Below are 24,502 nucleotides of genomic sequence, written 5' to 3' on the forward strand. Positions count from 1 at the left end.
AAGTCAGGACTGTGGCCAACATGACCTTGAGCCATTTCAGAGGGGAATCTGCATCAATGAACTAGCAGAAATCCTCACTGCTCCTCCTCCAAGGTGTGAAGCCAAGAGTTTAAATTGCTGCATGTTGGGAGATGTGTGCATGGAAAATTACACAACAAGTTTGCTTTCCCCAGATTCAGGGGCACAACATTTTGTTCAAGTTCTGTTTTAAATTTTTGCAGGGTCCATTTTACTGCCAGTGAGTTTTTAAACACTTCAGTGCAAAATGCACCTCCACACAAGAGAGTTGTGTTAATTTTAAAGCAATTTTGACACATGCACATGTAAATGTGTGCGTGAAAAGTGACAGGGTAGCACAAGAAATATACATCACACATTACAAACATCTGTCTAGCCAAACAAGGAATAAAACTGCTTTGGTTAGACCCTAAGCATTCATCACTAAGTTTTAAAATAAAATTAACAAAATTTCAGCACAATAAGCCAAGACAGAATAGGTTTCTATGCAACTGAAAGTTCTTCTATTGTAATTCAACAAGTTACACTTGGCTATAATGGCTCCTTGAAATTCCCACACTGAATTCCCCCTGAAGTTCTGAGGTCTCTAACTGACCCTGAGGCTGCATCACAAAACGAAATGAGAAAGGTTTTCATGGTGCCCCAGTGCAGCAGTGCTGGGGCAGCACCATGGCTGATGGGTTAAAGTGCAATTATGAAAACAGGAGAGAGTGGAAAAGGAGGCACGTTCATACCCTTGCTCCCATGAACCTGTCTTTGAGTACAATCCAAGAAAGCAAGAAGACAAAAGCTTTGTTACAACAGAACAGGGCAGAGACGTCTGTGGCTGTGAGCTTCTTTAAAGCCAGTAAATACAGGTAGTTAGTCAAAGTCCACAGAATAGAAAAGGGAGCAGTCCTTTTAAGAAAGAGTTTCAGCGTCAGACCATCTTCACCAAAAATCCGACTGCATTCCCTAGGGAAAGAAAAGAGTTTCAGTCTCAGCCAGGATTTTCCTTAGCATTCACTGCAGCACAACAAACATTCATTAGGCTTTTATCCTGCTTTTCCTAACTACTCCACATGCCCAAGAGAATCCATTATTGAATTCACATAGGGAAAACAAGGCACAATCTTCTTAAAGCAGCAATTTAGGAAGAAGAAAAGATGCAACTTACCTGGAATAATCACACTCTGTGCAACAATAATCCCAGGGACTCACACTCAGAAATGAAGGTTATCTATAATGTTCTGACAGCTCCCAGACTCTGCCTTCAAGGCCATTAGCACAGGGATTAGAATCACCATTTTTCTCTGCAGCTTGCCAATTTTCTTCTTTTTTTGTATTGCTCCAAGCCCTGTTTTCGTTCTTGCTGAAATGTATTTTTATGTATGGCCAAGGAAGCTTTAAGAATTGCCTAAAGATACTCAAAAAGACTGCCAGACACAGCGTGGTGGGGAAGGGAGCCACCAGGCAGTGGGAGTGAGCCAGGCAAACAGGAGTGTGAGAGAAGGAAGGGAAAGGGAGGGGAAGGTATTTAACAGCTTCATTTTATTGTACAGTGAAAAGCCGTGTTTTCTAGGAGATCTCCTTGAGAATTAAATTGCAAACAAAACCCCCAGGTTCCCAAACACTGTGTCCCACACAGCTCAAGTGAGCTGTTTGCTTCTTGGGATTTCAGGAATCCCAAAGTGGGAAGGATATTTTTTAGCAACTCCACTGTCTGCACTCTTGGTTGAAGGCATTCCTGAAGATATCCCCAGTGTGCTTCACCTCCTGGCACTGCTCAAAACATGGGAGGTCCCACAAGTGACCCCAAAAAGCAGTGGGGTGAACCAAGGCACCCTCACACTGCAGCACATCATTCCAAGGAAAGGGACGTGGAGGGAATAATCCAAATGTCCTGAGGCTCCAAAGTCCTCACAGCCAAACATGGCTGTGCCTGGAAAATTGCTAAAACACTCATTATGCAGAACCAATTAGCAACTTCAAAGATTGAGCTGCAATGTGATGTCAAAAATGTTTGTAATTTGGGGGTGGTGGGGGTGGTCTGATAACTGTCCTGATTTGGATGACAAAATTGTTTTCAGGGCCCCTTAACCATTTTTACTAATTGTTGGGAATTTTGCTGTTAAAGACATTGCAGGTTTTAACTCAAGATTGGAAACTATCACCCTCATTTTGAGGAAATCAGAATAATACCATCTATGTAATAACTGAGATCAGCTACATCTTAACTTAAATAGCTTTATGATTCAGCTTAATAACCACTTGTTTCTTGATGCCACTAAGGCAGCCTGGTGTACAAAGCAGTCATTTCTGGGAAAAATAAATTCCATTCTCAAACTCTGTGTACTCAGGCTGGTGGATCTGCTAATTATCTCCTTCACTCCAGTTGACCTCAACGCTCTCAGGAGTCCTGTTCACCAAAGATCAGGATAAAAATGTTTAAAATACAAAAAAAAAAAACAGCTACTGGTTTGCCTCATTTATCTGAGATGCAAAGCAAACACTCAGTGAAGCAAATAAATGAATGCCTAAATTTGCAGGCTTTTGTAATGCTGATTTCAACAGGAGTTAGAGGTGAAAAGGTTCTCTGTGTGAGAAGGGACTCATTGGCAGCACTTCAGTGTTCCTTGGCATGCAGATATAGCAGTTTACCTTTATAATATCTATATAATCAATATAATATATCAAATATCAATATAATATATAATCTATGAAATACATAATGTATTATGATATGTATTATATATTAATATATATTATTAAATATATTATTACACTATATATTATAGCAATATATTATAATTATTATATGGGCTGTTTAAGCAGGTGGAAGGGCCTCCATCACACACAGCAGTGACCAGACAAAACAGGGGCTGGAGCTTCCTCAACTCTCAGTGAAGAAAATACAGCAAAGTCTCTGACAGGGCTGGGCTGAGTGAGGCAGAAACCTGATGAATTCACCCCTGTGCCTAGGAGAGCTCCATGAATAATGCTCAGTCAGTGAGGAGATTGGGAGAATACTTTATTTTCCCAGCCAGATTGCCTGAGGCTTTGTGAGGGCTGGTGGCTCAGTGGTTAACTCAGCCTCTTTGACACACAACTAAAATTAAACTTGCAGGAGTCTTCAGACATGACAGTGATTAAAACCTTGTGCTCAGGAGAGGGGGCTCCCTGGAACCCTCCCCACACCAATAATGCTGCAGGCACAGACACATCTAGGGACAGCTGACCCTGAAACCACGACACAAGCTATTTCCAAATTCACAAGGAGTCTATTTAAAACCTGCCCTCTAACACAAATAACTCTTTTTTCTTGCAGGTAGTGCTCAGCTCTGGGCAGTGTGCCATGCTCTCAGGAATTACAGCACCTCAGGGCAGTCGTGCAGCTTTGCCTCTGGCACCCACTGAACAGCTCTGTGCCCTCTCACTTATTCTGATGCCAGGCCCTGCACAGGAATGGGTTTGTTCTCTCCTCTGGAGTGAAATCCAGCAGCTGGTTTTAAGCAGCTCACAGAAAAAATCAGCAAACAGGCAGAGACCTGGGGCAGAGGAACACAGGGAATGCAGTGACATCACCTGGATTAGAACTTGGCACGGCCACAGTGACATGAGGGCAGCAAATAACACAGCAGAGCCTTCTGGGAGCACAAATTCAGTGCTTCTGCCTAAATTATGGCATCTGCAGCAATAAAATACCTCCCAGCTCCACTGCAGGAGGATTGCCAAGCAAATTGTATTCTGTTTGCCATCTGGATGGCAGTGGTCTTCTGTTCAGTGGGCAATTCTCCTTATCTCTTCTACAACCACTCCTCCCTCAAAGGAGACATCTGCTGATAACAGGCTATGGAATGTCCCTGCATGGCTGATAAGAGCTACAGCATCCCACTGGGAAATGTGAGCCCAGAGGGAGGAGCCAAGCATTCCTAACTGGAGATAATCTGGAGACTCTGGAACACCAGCACAGCTTCTCCACTGGATTTCCCAGAGGAACAGCAGCTGCCTCTGCCCCTGGATCTTTGGAGGAGCACTACCCCCCTTTTCTCCAGGATCCCTGCTCCAGCAGAACCACCCCTGGCACTGCAGGAGGGCTGCAGCCACAATTCCAATGGCCCTGCTGCCAGCACCCTGACCCACAGGGTGCCAGGTTTGACTCAGTCAGTGTTGTTCTAGTGTACTGCATTGTTTATTTTATCTTTTTATTTTCTTCCTAGTAAAGAACTGCTCCCATATTTTTTTGCCTGAGAGCTCCTTAATTTCAAATTTATAGCAATTTGGAGGGAGGGGGTTTACATTTTTCCATTTCAGGGGAGGCTCCTGCCTTCCTTATCAGGCACCTATCTTTCCAAACCAAGACAAGGGGGCAGGCACCAAACTGAGTGTGTTTGAGCTCCCTGGTGAGCTGAATCTGAGCTGGCAGAAAGGGCCTGAGCAGCTCTGTCTGCTGGAGAACTGCAGCAGGAGAGGGGATCCTGCAGAGCCTGGCTCAGGAATGCTGTGTCCCACAGGAAGGGTCCATGGGAAGGCAAGGCCAGCTCTGTGCTGATGGTGTTCCTGATGCTCCCCCTGAAAAGCCTGGGCAGAGCAGGTCTGGGTCTGCTGTTCCACAGGTGGCTGAGGGAGCTGGACTGAGCTGCTGCAGCAGCAGAGGGACAGGACTGTGGGTGACAAACCTGAAGGACAGATTTCACACACAAACACCAACCAGGGCTCTGTCTGCACTTCAGGAGATGCTCACTTCTCCTTAAACAAGGAGTCCAACTCTTCCCAGTGTGTTCTGTTCACACTAAACCTGCACCTACCAATGCTTCCCCTGGCCAGTGCCCCGGGCTGGGAAGAGCTGCAGCTCCCACCTCAGCTCTCACACCGTGGGTGGATCCTGGCAGGAAGCTGCTCAGTGTCACAGAGCTTGTCCTTGAGAAGCCAAGGTGCCAGATGGGGAGGCAAAATGTACTGACATTGGAAATTGCACCCACCTATTCCACAGCACAACTGCATCAGGCTCCTCAGTCGAGTCTGTGCAGTGTCTTCTGCTGTGGTAAATGCTGGCAGGGTTAAATTCCCTATTTCAGAGCTTCCTGAACTTCAGATCATCTTCTCCAGCACTAATACAAGGAGTTTCAAGCTCTTTATGAGGGACATAGCTTTTATTTACAATACTGAGGGGATACCAAGAGCTGTCTTCTGCCTCACGACACCCAAGACACTTCACCTAAATGCAGCAGTGAGTTCATAGCCAAAAGTTATTTTCTCAGACCACAAGATTGAATCTCTAAGTGTGAAAGGTAAGAAACACACAATTTGTAATCTCAAATATTACAATAATAGAATGCTAGAGTGGTTTGGGTTGGAAGAGACTTTAAAGCACATCCAGTCCCACCCCTGCCATGGGCAGGGACACTTCCACTATCCCAGGTTTGCTCCAAGCCCCATCCATGCTGGCCTGGAACACTTCAGGGATCCAGGGGCAGCCACAGCTTCTGTGGGCACCCTGTGCCAGGGTCTCACACCCTCACAGTGAAGAATTTATTTTCAATATTTAATCTAAACCTGCCCTCTCTCAGTCTGAAGCCATTCCCCTTCCTTGTCAAAAATCCATCTCTCTTGCAGCTCCTTTAGGTACTGAGCAGCCTAAACTTTCCAGAAAGCCAATCTAAAGTTGAGAATTGAGACTCCTGTCATTCCAAGTGGGATTTATTCAAGGAGCAGTGGCTCTCTGCAGCTTTGCCAGCCTGGGGCAGCACTCTGCAAGTCACTTCCAGGATCACTGATCTCTGCCAAGATGTCACAGATATTGTTTGTTCAGATCCACTGGGAATATCTGCTGGACAAAATGCCTGATTGTCTTTAAAGCTCCTGGAGAGTAACTACATCCTCCAGAAACATAAAGATAAATCACCTCTGGTCTCCAAGGAAAGCCTGGAACTGCTGCAAATGGGTTTATTGACAAGAATTAGCTATTGCACAGGAATAAAACAGGCAAATGAAGCAGCAAGAAATCTTACAAAATGTAATAAAAGGCCTTGTAACAGGAATATCAAGAATGCAAGTCAAGAAAATACAAAAACAATTAATGTAGGTTTGAAAACACCCCTGTTCTGGGGAGAAGGTTGGGTGAAATGACCTCCAAAGATCCTTTCCAAATTAAATCTGTCTACAAGTTAAACCTACAGATTTTCAATCCTTTAGGTCACCAAAAACTGGGGAGCTCATCCTGAGAAGATGCCCATCCCTTATCCCATCTGTAAGAGTTTGGACAGTCAAGTTGTAACACAGCACTGGCCAAGTAGTTGCTCTGCCTGATGAAATCATTATTTACCAGCAGTTACTTCCTCCTTGAGACCTGAGTTCCTGACACATCTGGAATAAGAAATACTCTGGGAAGATTCCCATCACCTCTAACACTCTTCCTGAGTCCACACATTCACTGACCTCCTGCAGAAATTCCTGTGGCATCTAAGACAGTGTCCTCAACTTTAAAAGCTCAATTCTTAACAGCTGGGGAAATATATAAATGATTTAAGCACAGGAATTTTTTTATGCATTGCCCCAAAATGTTGCTCTGATAGAGATATGCTCAATGGACCAACTGCAGGGGATTTATCTGCAGGGATACTTCTTCTCACCTTCTTCCTTATCTGCTGTGCAATTGTTATTACTTCACCCCACATGCAGAAGCCAAGCTGACACTGTTCATGTTCTCACAAACACTCCAGCAGAAATCTGAATGAAGCATCATTAACAGAGAAAGCACCAGGGTTTGCAGAGAAGCACTTAATTAAGCGCAACTCTTCAATTTCAGTCACACTGATTTGACAGAAATGATAATTTAGGGCCAAATTACATCCCAGATCCTGGCAAAAAGCAGCTGAGGGAAGAGTTTGGCCCTGCTGCACTCCAGCCAGACAGTGACAAATGGGATTCCCTGTGTGCTCAGGGACAGCAGGAGCCAGGGATGGCCCCACACTGGGTAATTCCTGCTGGAACACACAATTCTGCTGGATCAGGCAGGTTCTTTTCCAAGCAAACTTGCACTGGAAGAACAGAACTGGATGCCAGCCCAGAATGACCCTGTGAATCTCTTCCCTCCCTGGGCAAGGTGTGGTGTCTCTTGGTGAGCTGAGTTCTGTCCTGTCCTTTAAAGCAGCTGCCATGTCACTGTCAGATCAGTGGAATCACAGAAGTGGAGGAGGAACTGTGAAATCCATTGTCACAGAATGTGAGGTACTTCCAAGCTCTGCAGACAGATTAGATCTGGTTTTCCTCAGAACTGGCTAAGCTGCAGCACTGGTGGTTGGACTGGATGATTTCTTTGGGTTCCCCCTTAACCTTGTATTTCTCTGATTTGTCAGGGGCTACTGAAAAGGGATTGATACATTTCCAGCAGGAGGAAAGGGCAGTTTGCATCCTGCTGTACTTGCTCAGCACAGAGAGCAAGCCATGGTCTTCCACATGGAAACCACCTCCTCAGCTCTGAGCATCTCCCTTCCCAGCTAGGAGCTGGCTTGGTTGTACCCAACTCTGCTATTCTATCACAAATGGACCAGGACAGATCCACTGATTAAAGCAAGAACACAAAATATAGGGATATTAGACAATATAACAGCAAGATTATAAGCAGATTATTGACCTTTTCAACTCATTTAAAAAGCCCTTTAACAATCAAGTACCTGTTTAATCAGCACACATCACTCATCTGTCAGGGTTCTGTGAGCTATTTACGAATGAGGTTTTCTGCAGCATGACCTTTATTCTGACACCAGGGGTGGAACTGAGCACAGCAGTGATCTCAGCCCTCAGGAATTAGGTTTTTTAAAGGGATACTGCCACGATCAAGCCTACCTGAATTTTTTGATTGGAGACTGCTTTTCCTGTGCAGTTGCAAGGTGCCCGGAATAATAAATGGGAAAAATCATAATGTTCCAGTTTGTTGAGAACCAAGTCATGAAAAAGGGACAGTCAAAGGTCTCAAAAGTGATTTTGACAAACTGTGTGGTCCCAACCCAGGAGGAAGAGACGGACAAAATGATCAGGAATCTCCAGATTAGCTTGAGAAATGTGGATGTGCAAGACTGGCATCGTGTCTGTCCTTCAGCTTCTTGGCTGCTGCTCTCTGTGTGCGTTTGTGTTCCTTCTTCTCCTGAAAGAGAAATAAAAGGAAGAATAGAAAAAGAGTTGTACATGTAATGAATGCATTCAAAATAATTCTTGGTAAAACCTCCCATTCTGGTCCAAGTCACAAATCATCCCTTGTCTTCTCCCTATAACTCCTCTATGTCCCATAAATACTGAAATCCTGAATGAAAGTATTTTAATAATACCAACTCTGTCACTTCAAGGAGGCAGAGCCAAACACAAACACAACAGTGAGGGCTGAGGTAACAGCATTACAAATAAGCTGTTGTCACTATTTGCTTTATCAGCCCTTCATTCCCTCTGCCAGCAAACCTCCAGAATAAAAATATATCCCTTGGAACCAACAACATTACAGAGGCAATCACCGTGCATGTGTGCAACAGAAGAGCTCTCTGAGCCTGCAGGTCTGGAGACAGCACCAAATTCTTATTCCTCAGCACTTAAATTTCACAATCACTTCTATTTACAAGCTGGGATGGGGAGGAAAGAAATAGTTTGGTTTTAAGCACCCAAGCAGAGAAAGGCTTTTTGCAGTCAGGTTGGTGTACTTACATTTCTGAAGTTAACAAAGGAAACTGGACAAAAGTGAAGCTTGGCATGCCTAGAAATAAAACCTCTGCACACCAACAAGGAGCAACACAAGAGTTGGCAATTCCCATTTCAGCACAGTGGTTTTGGGTTTTTTCAGTGGTTTTCAGACCTAAGTAAACATTTCCTAACACAACTGGGGAGAATTTCATCTCACTGACTGGTGATTTGCTCTCCAGACAGATCTGCCAGAGATGCAACCCATGATCCCTGCTTTGCTTTCCTAGATCCCAGCTGAAAACAAGGAGCACTAACACTGCAGGTCCTGGGAGCTCACAGGGCAGCACCGAGCTCCAACCATTCACCCTGACTGACCACAGCACAGTTTGGGAGAAGAAACGGGAAAATCTTCTAAAAATCATGGCCTGAAGCTATTCTTAACTACTATTCTTAATACATGATGTGATGTACAGAAGAAACAATATGATTTTGAGAGAAGTCATAGATGCACTGAGTGAGAGCATACACTGTCCTATAGCCAGCTTTGATGTGACAGAGGTATCCTTTCACACTCAGCTATAATTTCCTTTTATATTATTGGGTTTGCTACATTAGCCATAAAGAAATGTCAAACTGGGGTTCCAAGCTATTACTGTAAACCAACACTACACATAAAAAAAGATTTAGCAGAGCAGGGAGTGCATTTGGAATCAAGGATTTTCCTAACTAGGACATGGAGCTTTTTGCAGTTGTAATTGTGTGATGTGGTATTTTCCTAAAAATAATCTGTATTCAGTGGCTCCATTGTTTAGTGGTGAATCAAGAATTTAAATAAAATTACAGGTTTATTAAAAACATGCAGGGGATAATCAGCCACGGGTCTGAAAAGGCAAGCATCCTTTTAGCATTCTCCTTGGCTGCTGAAAGAAAGTAGATATTTTTATGGTACTAATAATGACTGACATCTATTGAAAGATAAATTACAGTTTATTTGCAAGTTAGAATGGCTAAAAAAGAATATATTATAGTAGCATCAACTTGCAGGTCTTCCTGCCAAATAAAACTACTATGCAATTAGTCCTTTTCCAGCTACCACTCAAAATAATCACACAATGATAGAAGAATAAAGCCCTTTTAGCCATGCTTTCTATTTTCCAATTACACAATAATGATGCAATTGGAGTCATTATGCATGACACCACCATCAGCATTTGATTTGGATGTTACAGTCCCAGGTCTGAATGTCAGGGAAAGGCACAGAAACACACACTTGTTGCAAGACCTACCTTGGATTTAAAGGCCTGTGTAAGTTTTATCCTGAATAAATGCACAGTGGGGAGTTGCTGTAAGTTTTTAATCAGTGGGATTCATCTCTTGTGGTGTAGTTAGCAAATAACTGTGTATTCAGGATGAACATGTTGTCTGGGGCCCCTTTATATTTAATGATAATGGAAAGGCATGGTGAGAGGGGAACTGATTCCATCCTCATATATCTACATCTAAGCTCACTGGAGGCACTTAACTCTAGACCAGATATTTGCAATTAACTTAAGTGAAATTGTGATTGATCCCTGTGACAGAGTAGCTTGACAGCTGCTTTCAAAATCCATGGGATGTGCACACCTAATTCCTGGCCAAAGAATCAAAAGGACAAGATAAGAAATAGATCTCAAAATAATGACAGGGAGTGAAGCCACAGGGTGAGCAGGCACATGGTTCCTATTAAAGAATTATAGGGATTTCCTAGTCATGGAGCAAGCACTTGTGTTTAGACACCCAATGATAATGAGGAGAAAACAAACTGATCAGCCAAAGTGGTTGGGACATGGCATTTTACAACTGGCAAGGCGGCAGAAATCCTTGGGGTCTGCATTTGGATGGGACTGGAACAAACCAAGAGACTTATCCTGGGAAGAGCACAGAAACTAGGTTGAAAGGACAAGTGACACAGAGAGATGGCACTGGCCCATGGCAAACTGTGGAAGGCAGTGAGCAGAAACAGCCCTGCATGGTCCCTGGGTCCACAGTGCAGTTCTTACTGACAAGATGGTCACAGAAGAGCCTTTTGCTTGCAGTGTTCAGAGGAGGGAGATGAGGAAAATCAAAACCTACAGCTTTTCATCAGAACTCTTTTGGCTATTTGGCAACTAGACCGTAAAAAACTATATTCTTTGTCTTTGTTTACCTATTGAGTCAGTCCTAGTTAGACTTCTCTGATGAGGATGGGAAGATGAGGATCAAAAGGGAAATTATTAAATGCAAGTGTTTAGAAGAATATGATGTCCAGACACCACTCGAGGGGCCTAGAGCCCCTTCTTGGAGAAGATGGATTCTGATTTTGGATGTAAATGCAAAGTGTTTAGAAGAATATGATGTCCAGACACTACTCGAGTGGCCTAGAGCCCCTTCTTGGAGAAGATGGATTCTGATTTTGGATGTACCTTAGTGCCACCGTGCACAGTTATTTCAGCCTGATACCTGGAAAAATGAGATTTGATTTTCTGATTTCTTAGCTACGATCTTAACTGCAAAATGCTGCATCAGCTCCTTGCAGCAATGATCACCTCCAATACTCTTCTGAGGCTTTTCATCAAGAGAGTGCTCCTGGAGCACAAGATCCCTCTGATTTCCAACACAAGGAGGAAATGGGTGACTCTTGCTGCAATTGGTGGTCAAGTGAAAATAGGAAGGTTCAGCCCCTCCAGGTCCAGAGTGCAAGGGAGATGCAACCTCTTCCTCCTCCTCTTTTTGCTCACAGCATCTACGCAGGCAGTCTTCCAAAGAACTTGGGCAATTAAATAATCTCCTTCCAAAAAGCTTGGACAGTTAAATTATTTCACTCATTTAAATTCTCTCCTCCTCAACAGTGTGGTTTAGCAGACTCACAAGCCTGTGGCTGCACATTGCAACTGCTCCCATCCCATCCCTGCAGCTGCTGGATGGACACCATGGCGAAGAGATCAGTGTTCACCACACCTACAGGTTCATTTGAGCTAAACTTCTGCAGCGAGGTTCTGCAGTGAAGCTGACTGATGATCTGAGCTGTGATGGTCTTCCCTAAGAAATCCTTCCACCTGCTGCTCCTTCTCTTCCTCTTCATCAGACCACCCGCGGCACGAGCTGAGGTCATCACTCTCTCTGAGAAGGAACTCCTAAGGGCCCTGGCGTGTGGCCAGGCTGAAGCTGAGGAGACACAACCACCCTGTGAAACCTGACCGTGTGCTGGGGTAAACCAGCTCTGAGGATCTTCCACGCCTCGCGCTGTGCCGGGCGCCTCCCGCACGCCGTGTACCTGCGGATCCCGGCCTCCTCCTCCCGTCCGTGCCACCTTCCTGCTGGAATTCAGGACATCCCTCTGGCTGTCCTGGATTGCTCGAGCCCCTGCCAGGGAGCTCAGAGACCGAGGCACAGAGCACAAGACACCTGTGATCTTGGTTATGACCCATGGAAAAAAATTACCAACCTTATATGAGGATCTGCAAGCCATGAAAGCCTAAGTAGAATAATAATCAGTTTGCCACGGGGTGAAAAATAGATTTTGGGGTTTTTAGAATGGGGGTTCAGGAGGCAAGGAATCTGGGCATGTCCAGTCTTTGTCCTTCTTCTTCTTGGCCTCCATCTTCTGCTGTGATGGTGGCACTTTTCGATTGGTTTAGAGTAGAAGCTCACTGTCTAACATAGGTGATAGATTGGGAAGTTATGGTAAATAATGTACACGTAGTTTTTAGTATAAAAAGATAACAGTGCCCAAAGGGCGGCCAGTGTGCCTCTGTCTGACCTGCTGAACGGACCTCAGCAGGCCAGGAGAAAGAATTTTATAGATAAGAAACCATAAACAACCTTGAGAACGAGACCAGAAGAGTTCTGACTCCTTCTTCGACTCCTGGGCTGGGAAAAGAGACTTTCTAACGCATCTCGGAGTCACTCTGAGCAGCAGAATCCCGAGACCTTCCCGCTCACCCCCGGGCTCGGGAAGGCCCTGCAAGGGGCAAACCAAACCTCAGCATGCTCAAGCCCTGCCCCATCTCTGCAGAGACAGAGGGGAGAGCCAGGAGTGGCTGTGGGTTCCTACCTGATCTGCTCTGCCTCTCGACTCTGCTGTGCCGACAGATTCCCGAGGGACTTCGATTCTGCAGCTCAAGAATGGGAGCAGCAGAATCTTCAGCCACAGATAGAGGGGAGAGCTGCCTAGTCATGCCTCTGTGTCTGCTGGGGCAGTTGCCTCCTGGCTTGCATTGGATGACAGATGATCGTGAGGCACCTGAGAAGAAAGAGTTTTGCATCAGTTTTGTCTGGAAAGTCCCCGGAGGAACGCGGGGCTTTCAAACAGGCTGGCAGCGAAATCATACAAAAGGAAGCGCATGGCAAAAAATGCAGGTTTCAGCTCTGCTCAGGATAAAGCAAATAAGTGAGTAAATAAATATTTAACTCTCTCCCCCCTTATAGATAAAAAGGTGCTGCATGAAAACCAGTCTTCCCCCTGAAGAAATGAGAGCCCCATGCTGCAGTGTGTTCTCAGCCCCACGGCTCCGTCCGCAGGGCCTGCACAGTCAAAGGAATTTGTACTCACGTGGGGCCCTCCCTGAGCACTGACACTGAATCAGGCCAGAGAAGGGCTCACCATTCCCCTCAGGGTGGGAAGGAGGGCTGAGGAGGCCCAGTGCTGGGAGTCTCTCTAGAGGAGAGCTTCCTCTTTCCATCCTCCAGAATGATCCTTGAGACTTTCGTATGGAATGAAGCCATGGTCACTCACAGGTCTTTTGGATGAAGATTTCTGCTACAGGACCGAAGATGCCAATTTTAAGTGTTTACAAACACCAAAGCAGAATCTCCACATCTTCAGAGAAGTTGCTTTTTCTTCCTCTGCTACGTGCAGACAACTCCAAGATGAGACATTTCACATGGAGGCTGGACAGAGGCTTGAGGTGGCAGAGAAACCCCAGGTCCCAGAAACACCGGTGGTACCAGATGAAAAATTTTCCAGTGAGTAGGACACCATATTTAATCAGTAAGAGCATGAAGGGCTGGATTAAGACTCAGTAATCAACAGCAAGGAGCACAGTGCTGGAATCCATCAGTGTGACTGGTGATCAATTGTGCAAGGACTGCCCAATTTACTGAAGGTATCTCAGTAAGAGGTCAACACATGAGCAGCACAAGAGAGTCTTCTTCTCCAGCAGAAAGTCAGGATGACAGGCCATTCTGGCAGATATAAATGTGTGTTCATGGCCAGCTGAGATCCACTGCTTGTTTTGCAGCTGCTACTTCAACTGGTGACCATCTCACCAAAACTTGTGGAAGATACCTATACCCAAAGCAACCACAGGCCTTGCTCTGACTTGGAAGAACTTAACACGATAATCCCAACTACTTCATACTGAAAATAATACAAAAATAGACACAAACTCCATGTGTAAGGTGCCACAGTGTAACAGCTGTGGCAGAATGTCACTATAGGACAGGAAAGAACACAAGCGCACACCGCTGTTCTCAAGGTGAAGAGAAAAGGGAAGTTTATTTTCTGACTCCAACATTTACAGTTTTCCAAAAGTGACAGTGGATTGGAAGGTGACAGTGCCACCTCTCCAATGACACTGGACAAACCAACAGTCCATCAAATTTCTCCTCCTCCATAAAAGAATGCAAATCAACGAGTTATTTACAGAAAGTGTGTGAGAAAGTTCGCTACAATAAATGTCAACATTAGAAGGCTTAGAAAATTTTAAAAAATCAGGGCAACAGCAGAAATCCCAGAAGGGAACATACTTTGTTGCAACACAAGCCATTCCAGTGCACTTTGAGCAAAACACATCAAACTCAACTCCTACTTGAAAGTATATTCCAAAGCAAGGGCTGTATCCAAGACACAAGAATCGAGACAAGACTCTTGCCACTGGGTTCATGCAATCTTCCATGGACTTAAAGGTGTGTTGGGTTCACCAAGTCTAACAAAGACCAATGTATAAAATATGGAATTATACAGAAAAAAGAATCATCTCTCAGCCTATTTAGAGCCTGCAAGGTTTATTTTTACCTACCAAGTAGAAAAGGGACTCAACCAGGAGCTGACCCCCTCCAGATGATCTTTCTCAGGATTCTCACCCTTTCTTCTGTGTCCATTATGCAGGAACCCTGACTCAAGGGGGGCACCCAAGTTTAGATCCCAAGTGATGATAAAGTTCTACAAATCCAATCAATGCAGTAAACAAATCACACTCTATGACAGCAGACCCACAAACCCACTCTGAAAAATTAAGACCTACCTGATGAGAAGCAAGCTAAGCAAAGCACTGTGTTACCTCTCCTCAATTTTAGATGAGCATTACTTTCTAAAGAGCATTCTAGAGGCTACCAGATGTTTTCAGACCTTTAAGAAACCGCTCACCTTCACAAATTTACTTTTTAATGGAGAAAATGATGATCTAGCAGCCACAGAACTCCCTGCATGACTTTGTTCTACTTATTTCAAAACTCTAAGAGCTACCTCTCCCACTGTTCAAACAAGAATAACATCACCTACTTCGTGTCATTGCGATATTATCTGAAAAATCCCTTTGCCAGGACTTCTCCTGGGAAGTTGAGAAGCCTCAGAGGAAAATGTAAATAATAATTATCTGATTGCTTCTCCTTGTGTTTTGCTGCTTTGGACTGTGGTAGGTGATTCTTCCATTGGTTCCATGTGAATTGTGTTTTCTTAATGACCAACCACAGCCAGGTGTGTCGGACTCTCTGAGGACTCACGAGTTTTTATTATTCATTCCTTTCTAGCTTTCTGATGTATCCTTTCTCTTTCTTTAGTATAGTTTTAGTATATCATTTTCTTTTAATATAATATCATAAAATAATAAATCAGCTTCTGAGAAACATGGAGTCAAATTCTCATCTCTCACCTCATCCTGGGGACTCACAACACCACAACTTCATAAGATTTAGTGAACATCTTGCAAGTTAGTCTTACGAGTTACACCTTCATTTGTCATCTGAAAATTAGTTCCAGCCTCCATGAGGTTAAGCCAATCACTGCTTTGGGGGCAAAATGTTCAAAAAGGCATTTCTAATTTTTCAGGTCTACCACTGAAAGAGTTTTTATTTTCAACAAGTGTTTGCCAGCTGCCTGTCCTTAAAGAAGAAGCCATTGAGGTAGCTGGCTCCACATCACTCCTCATTTTGATATTCATCATTTAAAGAGATTTCATTATGTTGAAAGACACATGTTATGTCTCAACTCAGATTAATTTCAGAACAAGATTCACATTATACTCAGCAGAAGTCTAGCAGGTGACATGCAACCCAAATTTAATGGAAGCCTATTCTTCCTCACGTGCAAAAGGGCTCTGAGTTATTTGTATCTGGTACAACAGAGAGGCATGAATCTTCTCCTGTGCATTGACAAACCCAGCAGGTGAGAGCAAAACTGTAATTCAAGAGATTGCATTAAACTGAAAGTCACTGCTTGATTTACTGAATTCTTCTTCCCTCATACCTGAAGCAATCAGACAGTGCCAGCCATTTATCAATATTTCATTGTTACAGCTAGAAAGCCTGGGACACCTAATGCTGCTCAATCTGAACATATTTTAAGGATATCTGTTGAGAGGAGAGGTGAAGAGATAAATGCTGGGCTCACTTTCCAAACCTGGAGCCAGCAGCAGGGACAACAAATCAGCGTCTGCAGAGCTGAGCAGTGAAACCTCCCAGGTGGGCAGTGCTGTCCCATGGGAGAGGAAGGGAAGGCAGAGCTCATGGAACTCTGGCTCTCTGTCTCACTCCACAACTCTCAGCTGGGATCTGCTAAGTCCCTCCAAACTTGGAGGGAACAAGAGCAGCATTTTCCACTGAACTTCCATAGAGGGAATAAGAGAATCATAGAATGGTCTGGGTTGGAAAGGAACTTAAGAACATCCAGTTCCAACCCCCTGCCATGGACAGGGACATCTTCCACCTGACCAGGGTGCTCAAAGCTTCATCCAGCCTGGTCCTGATCAACCACCCTGAGCAGAGCTGTAAGCATGGGGTGGGAATTCTTACACAGTTTGTGGCTTTAGCAGGGATGAATCACAGGCTGAGAACAAAACTACATTTTGGGCATCATTTGCTATCTTAAGAGTGTGCTACTGGGAGAGATTTGGAAAAAACAAATAAGAAAAACCTTGCCAGACTGTCAGATCTTGCTGCTGGAAGTGTTCCTTGGAGGTTGTAATTGAGTGTCAAAGCAAGACTCTGCCAATGGGATTGACCAAAGAGGAAAGGGAGAAATGGAGAAATAGAAAGTACCTCACACTGTTGTATCCAACACACCTTAATGCACCAAGTCCACCTGGATTATTTTTCATTATTGGATTAAAAAAAAATCCATCCTCTTTCCCATTTTTTTACAATTACTTTAGTAATTACTTAGTTTCTTAATCTGTTCCAGCAAATTTCCTCGCCCTGCAAATGTAAATGCTTTATAGCTTAAGAAGTAAGGCCTTTTTTCTGCACATGGAGATCAAAGAGAAACCAGTGAACCAGAGAAATCCCTTTGCTACTTTCCAGGGGGCTTGGAGAGAAGGATTACACCCTGAGCTTCAAAACCAACTCTCTTCAGACCATCTTCAAGTATTTGACACCTTTAGCATGTGACAGCAGAGCTTGGAATAATAAGAACCAACCCATGAAATTGCATTTCAACATGTTCAATGTTTCTGCTCTCACAGCTGCTACTAAAAGCAGATCATGGAATATCCTGAGCTGGAAGGGAACTGCAATGATCAGGGAGTCCCAGTCCTGGCCTTGCACAGGGCAGCCCCAGGATCCCCCCAGTGTGCCTGAGAGCATTGTCCCAATGCTCCTTGAGCTTTGTCAGGCTTGGTGCAGTGACCAACACTTCTCAATCACGCTCTGCATGAAGATCCTTTTATAACCTCCAACCTGAACCTCCCCTGACACAGCTTCCTCCCTCTGGTCCTGCATCAAATGGATTGCCAGTTAAATAATCAATGCTACACAAAAATGCCGTCTTGGAACTAAATTCTATGGCCAGATCTTCTTAGGATTGACTGTGTCCTTTTCTTTTCTTTTGAATCCAACTGCCCTGATGGAAATTTAGAACCTCTCAAACAGGTAACTGAATTCCATTCCAAAAGCCATCTGTGCATTCACGACACTGCATTACTGACACGGAGTGCTGGCTCATTTAGAGACAGCAACATCTGGCTTGATGGGATGTGCCAGAACACATTCTCTTTATTTGATTACACAATGAAATCGATGGTTAAATAGGTGATGGAAATGAGCTGAACAACTTCTGTGTGTTATATATTCCCAAAGCCCTGCAGAGCACTGGTCACCTCTGGCTACCACCACAGTCAGGAGAGAGAGAGCAGCTTTGCCCAAAAGGCCACTCAAAGCACCTACAATCTGCCTTTTACTCATTCAGTATTAAAATAGTCTTATTTTACTGTGCCCTCAAAATCTCAGCTCCTGATTTCTCATTGTCTCTGTGCTGACAAAAGGATGCCTCCATTGCAGAAGCCATTGCTGGGCTTTGAGAGATGGATGGAGGCAGGAATGGGTCTGCTGTGGCGTGGAAAACACGTCAGCTGAACCTTCCTGCTAAATTGGGCCCTGAAGCAAGAATTGCCAACGTTCCTTTTACCCTTTTACCCACCCCAGTGATGGACCTGCTCACACCCCAGGATCCTCAGTGTCCCCACAGCCTGTACATGAGCTCTCCTTGAGCAGGGGAGGGCAGGAAGCTCTCCCAGTGAAATTCTGCTCTTACTGAGGCACAGCAAGGAGAAGATGATGTGAGTTTTGCAGCCAGGGAAATACTGGATGCACATGGAAAGGGTGTTGAGTGGTGCTGCTGTTGGAAGAGGTGAAAAGAACTGCTTCTGTCCATTTTACAGCAAAAACTCATTAGGTTGGATTAGCCACAGCTTTAATTGGATTGTTTGCACACAGCTGGTAGCAGGGCATGCAACACCATCAATCCTCAGTGACTTAGGTCCATAGCTTATTTTATCCCAGCCACTGCCTGTAAAATCAAATTCTGCCCTTCACTGCACTGGTGTAAACCCACAGCACATCAGTACTACCAGCCCAGTGGTCTGAGGATAAAATAAGCCTGAGGATATAATAAAAGGTACACACACTGACTAACTCCCCAACTTTTAACGTGTTCACAACCAGCAATGTGACCAGGGATGTGAAGTCATGATTACATTTTACTAAAGCCAAGCAAAATCAAGAAAACAAGCACACATGCTTTGCTGGCAGCATGCTACACAGGTTTGAGGAATAAGCATTTCTTGTTCAGTGAAGAAAATTTCTTTCAGCATGTCTCAGGCATTTGGAGATAATGTTCTTCATTTAAACACTGCAATGCTCTCTGTGTATTAACAATGCACAGATGTCTGTTCAGAGTGATGCCTTGTTCATTTATTATTTGCTTGTTCTAGAAGTTTACATGTTTGAAGGGGATGAGAAGGTTACAGTTTTTTTAGGGTTTTTTTTTGGTTTTTTTTCCTAGGGGAAAAGATTTTCAGATTGTAATGAAAAACAAATGACTCAGTGATGGCGTACAGCATTTCTCTTGTACTATGATTAACTATTGTCAAGAGCACAAAGCAGAAAAAGTAGATGTTTTTGTTGTGGTTTACTAGTGACATCCATCAGCAATTTCTGCCAATTATCTCTTCAGTGTCTGTACACAGCCCTCACTCCAGATCAGCAGACAGCAACTTTGCTTACAACCAGGAATCTCAACAACTTCCATGTGTCCTCCGATCCTTGCAATAAAATTAACAAAGAGAACTTAAATTTCACATCCTTTAATTCACAAGGGATGTGCCACCCTACCATAACCCTTCCAGAGGAGCAGTTCCAGCCTGTTTGTAAGGGGAAGGGAATCCAAGTTAGACTGTCAAAAAAATCCTCCCCAGACCTGCATCTCCTTGGTTTTATAAGTGGGAAACAGTCGATTTCCCACCTATAAGTAGTAATTATAAGTGGGGAATAGTTTATAAGTGGGAGATAGCTAAATAAGTTGCACAAAGGCATCTCCTCACACACTCCCAGACCCCCACAGTCTCTGAGGTGGGACTTCTCTCATTAATTGCTCCAAGTTTGATGCCTCTACGTGCAACCCTGATAAATGCAAGCCTCTAAATGAATCTTTCTGCACATCAGCCACATGTTCCTGTGCTGAAGAACCTGCTCTGAGGTGGAAGCTCTTGTGCCAACCAGCCAATGAGCTGTGCATGGTCTGCACCCAGTGCTGTGTCCTAAAGCCCCTGACCAAGGACAGCAGCACCACCTGGATTCAGGCTGCAACCACCCTGGTGTGCACTACCTGCAGCTACCAAAAAACAACAATAAAAACAGAAACATACTCTAGCAGGAAGGATGTGAACGTGCTACAGGGTGTAGGCAAGCTGTGGACTGCCTTTTCCAGAGCCCTGAGTGTAAAGGCCACTGTAGAGGACTTGTCAAATTCTATTTTTCTGAAGGAAGTGGCTCCTGTATGTATTGCTCTGGATGAAGGCCTTTCCTCAAAACATATAAAAAGAATTTCTAGAAAAACCCCAAATTCCTGTTCAAATCTTTGTTCCATCTACAATTTATTGACAGTATAGTTTAAAACATTTTATTTCTCATTTTAGCCTAACTCTAACAAATGTATCACTGCCTTTTTTTTTAAGCAGAGACAAGGAATTTCATTGATTTGACACCAAAAATAGCACACCAGCACCAGTGTGGGAGTGTCAGAGCAGACCATGGGAAAGAGGCTTTATTTGAGAATATCTGTGGTGGAACTGTCAGCTGGAATATGCATTTTGAAACACAGTGGTTACTCATATTTGAAAGTTACTGGGCATGACAGCATACTTAAGAGTTTGAAGGAATGCAGAAGGGAGTGCAGCAAATGAAGAATGATTTTTATATGTTGAAATCAAAACTTCTACAACACACAATGACCTACCAAAAAAAAAATATTTAGAACATCCATTTGGAGCAAAATGTATTGGACTGAATTCTGCTGTCAGAAAACATTGACAAACAATGAAAAACACTGAAAAACAAATGCTGTGTTGAAATCTCAGCATTAACCATGACAGCTCTGGAGGCAGAACGCACTGACCTTCCGTGGGGAGGGGATGGACATCTCCTCCTTCAGCACAGAACTTCTCCCAGGCAAAGAGGGGAACAACACCAGAACTTCAGACCCTTTGTCTCTTTCCAGGACTTTTTTAAAATAGTTTTTGCTTAGATAAACACTCGTCTGAGACCACCTCAGTGACAACTTTTGAGTGAGACCTTTGGGACTCACATTCAAAGGGATATCCTTTGCTACATCAGACCACAGAACATTCCCCCCCCCATCCCAGATATACCTGATCCAACATTAATTCAAGCCAACCTCAGGGTCAGACCATCTTCCCACCACTCCAGCACTGACTGAGCAAGATAAACACAAATCATTTGATTCAAAGCTGCACACCATCCCATAAAAACCCCTCTGCAACAAATTTTGTAATGAATTATATCAGATGTGCTTCCAATTGTTTTGCAATTTATACACTCTACTCCAAAGCAAAAGGTTAACAATCTATTTTAAAAATCCTCTGAAAATTAATCTTTTTATTGCTAGAATTTGGTGGCATTTTCAAAAATAAACACTCTCAGTTAAATTCTCACTTTTACTTTCACTGCTGCTACTCAAGAGTAGCATCAATGAAAGCCACGAGGCTGCTTTGATGTGAAGTTGTTGTGAAAGGAATTTACACCCACCACAGTCCAGATATCACTCATAAGTACCTCATTAATAAATAATCACAATACAGCTTCTACTTTCAAGAAACACAGCCATAAATCCAGGCTGGTTCACGGATGTCCCAAGATCCAAAAAGCAGCTGTGACACCGACAGACACTCAGCAGCACTGGATTTGGGTTTGTATTTATTTCCTGCACAAACTGTTGCCTCTGCTGGGTGCCTCCAGGGAGTGATTCATCCCAGCTCCCTCAGATACCAATCCTGGGAGCTGAATCACCTGCTGCAGGTGCCCAGCTCTCCCAGATTTCTCAGTACCTATCAAGGCTCACATTTGGATGGATGTGGATGAGTCCAAGGCTGGCTGCCTCAGACTCAGGCCATGGCAGTGCACATGCTTCAATTTCCTTGCCTGACTCAGAGCCTGGAAAAGAACATTTTCCAGGTAAGCAGCTGGGGCAAAAGTAGGGATTTATCACTGTATTGCTGCATTTTGCAGTCCCAGGAGATACTTCCATGTGTTTTTCCCACTGCCCTTGAGGTAACAGCTCTGAGAGGTCTCATCCCTGCCTTTCCATGATGGCATTTTTGGGATGGGTCTCCTCCATGCAGCGTCCATGCCACACACCTGGCTGATGCTGGGTAGTGGGGGCTGGCCAGGCTGAGGTGAAGAGATGCTCTCAAAAGGATTTCCTGGCTCTGGTGCCAGCTTGGCACACACCTCACATCCTCACACTCACCCATGCCCCACCACCCTGAGCAGCTCTCTGCTCCATTTCCCTCCACATGAGCAGAACTTTGGACCACTTATCTCCAAGCACTGAGTGTACCTTCCCTACCAAAGGAGTCTTCGTGCCTGGATTTCACTCCGCTCTCCAGCAGTCAGCAGCTCCTGTGGTTTTATCAGGAAGGATCCAGGAAGCAACAAAGCTCAACTGTGTGAAAACTGCCTGCCCAGAGCACACTGCTCCCCTGCTCTCCTCCCAGCACACACCCCCACAGCCCAAATTGCTCTGGAATCTCTTCCATGGAATCCCCCCCATGCCTGGGAAATAAAGGGGGTCCAGATGCAGTGCTTTTGGGAAGCTGGCTGCCCTATCCCATTAGGATTCTTTGGGAATTCATGCTAAATTATCTTTGCTGATCTGTAAAAACTGGCTGCACACACATTTAATGTATGGGTCCAGTATTAATTCAGCTTGGCCAGGTCCATCCTGAGCAAGAACCTTTCCATTTGCAGCCTGTTGGGTATGACAAGCGCTGTCATGTAGTCATTTCCAGTCTATTGCCCTTTGGATTTTCCCTCCCTCAGGAACCAGGCAGTGCAGTTTTGGCACTGCAGCTGCAGCCTAGCATGGGCAGAAGGGTAAGACAGGTCTAAGAGAGGCACCTGGCAGCAGCTGGACTGGTGAAGCTGAAGGCAACCACAGCTTGTCTTGGAGCCCTGTGAGGCAGGGACAACCTTTAATGTTCTGCATTGCCCACCAGGCGTGACACGAGCCTGGTCTGAGCCCTCAGGCAATAAAGAGCAGCAAATCACCCCATTTTACCAGCTCACCTGGCCATAACACTGCTCCTAAAAAAAGCAGGTGAGGGTATGAATCACAATATCACACATCCTAAAGCCTGCTGCTGCGCACCAGCAATAAGCACTCAACTCCTCCAACTTTCCTTAAGGCGTTTTCCCCTCAAGGATGAAACACTAGGTAACTACCAAGCCTGCAGAATTCTAAATATCACACACACAATTCTGAGAAAAACAACACAAACTCCTGTCTGGTCCATCAAACCCCAGCTCTGTCTGTAACTGAAGGCAGCCTGAGCCAGGTAGATCGAAGAACTGCAGGTCACGCTCTGCTGACCAGCACTGCACCGTGGCTTCTTGCTTTGTTTTGCTCCTGGATGAATTCAACTCACAAAAAGGAATTACATTTTCATTGCTGGTTGGCTCAAACCACAGACAGTGCGCACACCTTGCAGTTTTACAGCCCCAGTGTCCTCACCACACACACACCTGGTGGGAAAACAGCTCATTTCTGGCACAACAAGCAACTTGGGGAAGTATCACACAGCTCATCAGAACATCTGACACTGAGGATTATAAACTCAAATGGTGCAGTTAAAGCCTGAGATTTCTACAGACATTTAAGTCAAAAACTCAAACCTGAACATCAGGAGTGTTTTTAAGAAAGCTTTCCCTTTTGATCTCTGATTTACATGGCATGTACTCCTACTGTGTATTTTCAGCACACTGACTTTTATTTGTTTCACTATCAGGGCACTCAAATCTCCTGCTGGACATCACCACATTCCCAGCGACTCTGAGGCATGATGTGAAGTTGATGGGCACTCCTAAAGGAACAAGGTTCTCATGTCTGATAAAGAGTGTACAAAAGAATTCCCAGTTTCTATCTTGTGGTTTTTCTGTATTAAGGAATTGCTTAAGAGCTGACACTTTTGAAAATGAGGGGGAAAAAAAGCAATTTAAGGGGACAACTGCTAAGCTGAGCTGAGGGACAGCAAGCACAAAAAAAGTTGGTGCCTCTGTCTTCACAGCAAAACCGATAAATCTAGAGCAACACAGTAAAACACTCCAGAAAAGCCAATAATATTACATGGACCTAATTTCACATCATTTTAAAAGCCAGAATTGAAGTACAACAACTTTATCCGTTGTTCACGTTTCAACATCAGTTTCTTCACCAGGAATCGTTCACACAGCAGTTGAACACAGGCAACAGAAATTTAACTGCCACTTACCCCAGATGATAATAAAGTGCTAAAAATGCTATCTGAGCATTACTTTAAAATTACACACACACACACACACACACACAACATTCCTGCTACCCTGCACAGAACGGAGCAGGAGGAGCGTGCAGAGTGAACTCCTGCCTAGGATGAGATTTACAGGGGGGGAAAAAAAAAATCATTTACCGTCTGGCACAGGCGAATTTAACTCGGAAACATTGTAAGATGGTAGCGGTGCCACTCTTGCCGAATGTTTCTTCATGCTGTGGAACTGCTCTCCTGCTCAGGCGCTCACTCCGGCTCACTCTGCATCGCCCTCGGTCCCGAGT

At 44.4% G+C, this 24,502-nt stretch overlaps 1 protein-coding gene across 2 annotated transcripts in view; it reads right to left on the reverse strand.

Moving 5' to 3' along the window:
• The window catches only part of SLC35F4 (solute carrier family 35 member F4), a gene marked incomplete at both ends in the record, with an annotated part of 114,596 nt that overhangs the window by 10,146 nt on the left and 79,948 nt on the right, over window positions 1–24,502 (reverse strand). Inside the window, 3 exons of one of the 2 annotated variants that reach the window (XM_084207393.1) lie at window positions 753–972; window positions 7,846–8,140; window positions 12,740–12,928. In XM_084207393.1, coding sequence (XP_084063519.1) covers window positions 753–972; window positions 7,846–8,140; window positions 12,740–12,928 — 704 coding nt within the window. Of the gene's footprint in view, window positions 1–752; window positions 973–7,845; window positions 8,144–12,739; window positions 12,929–24,502 lie in introns of both variants that reach the window. The other variant, XM_084207392.1, reaches the window with a different exon arrangement.

This window comes from Fringilla coelebs (genome assembly GCF_963513975.1).
Source record: "Fringilla coelebs genome assembly, chromosome: 6".
NCBI lineage: Eukaryota > Metazoa > Chordata > Aves > Passeriformes > Fringillidae > Fringilla > Fringilla coelebs.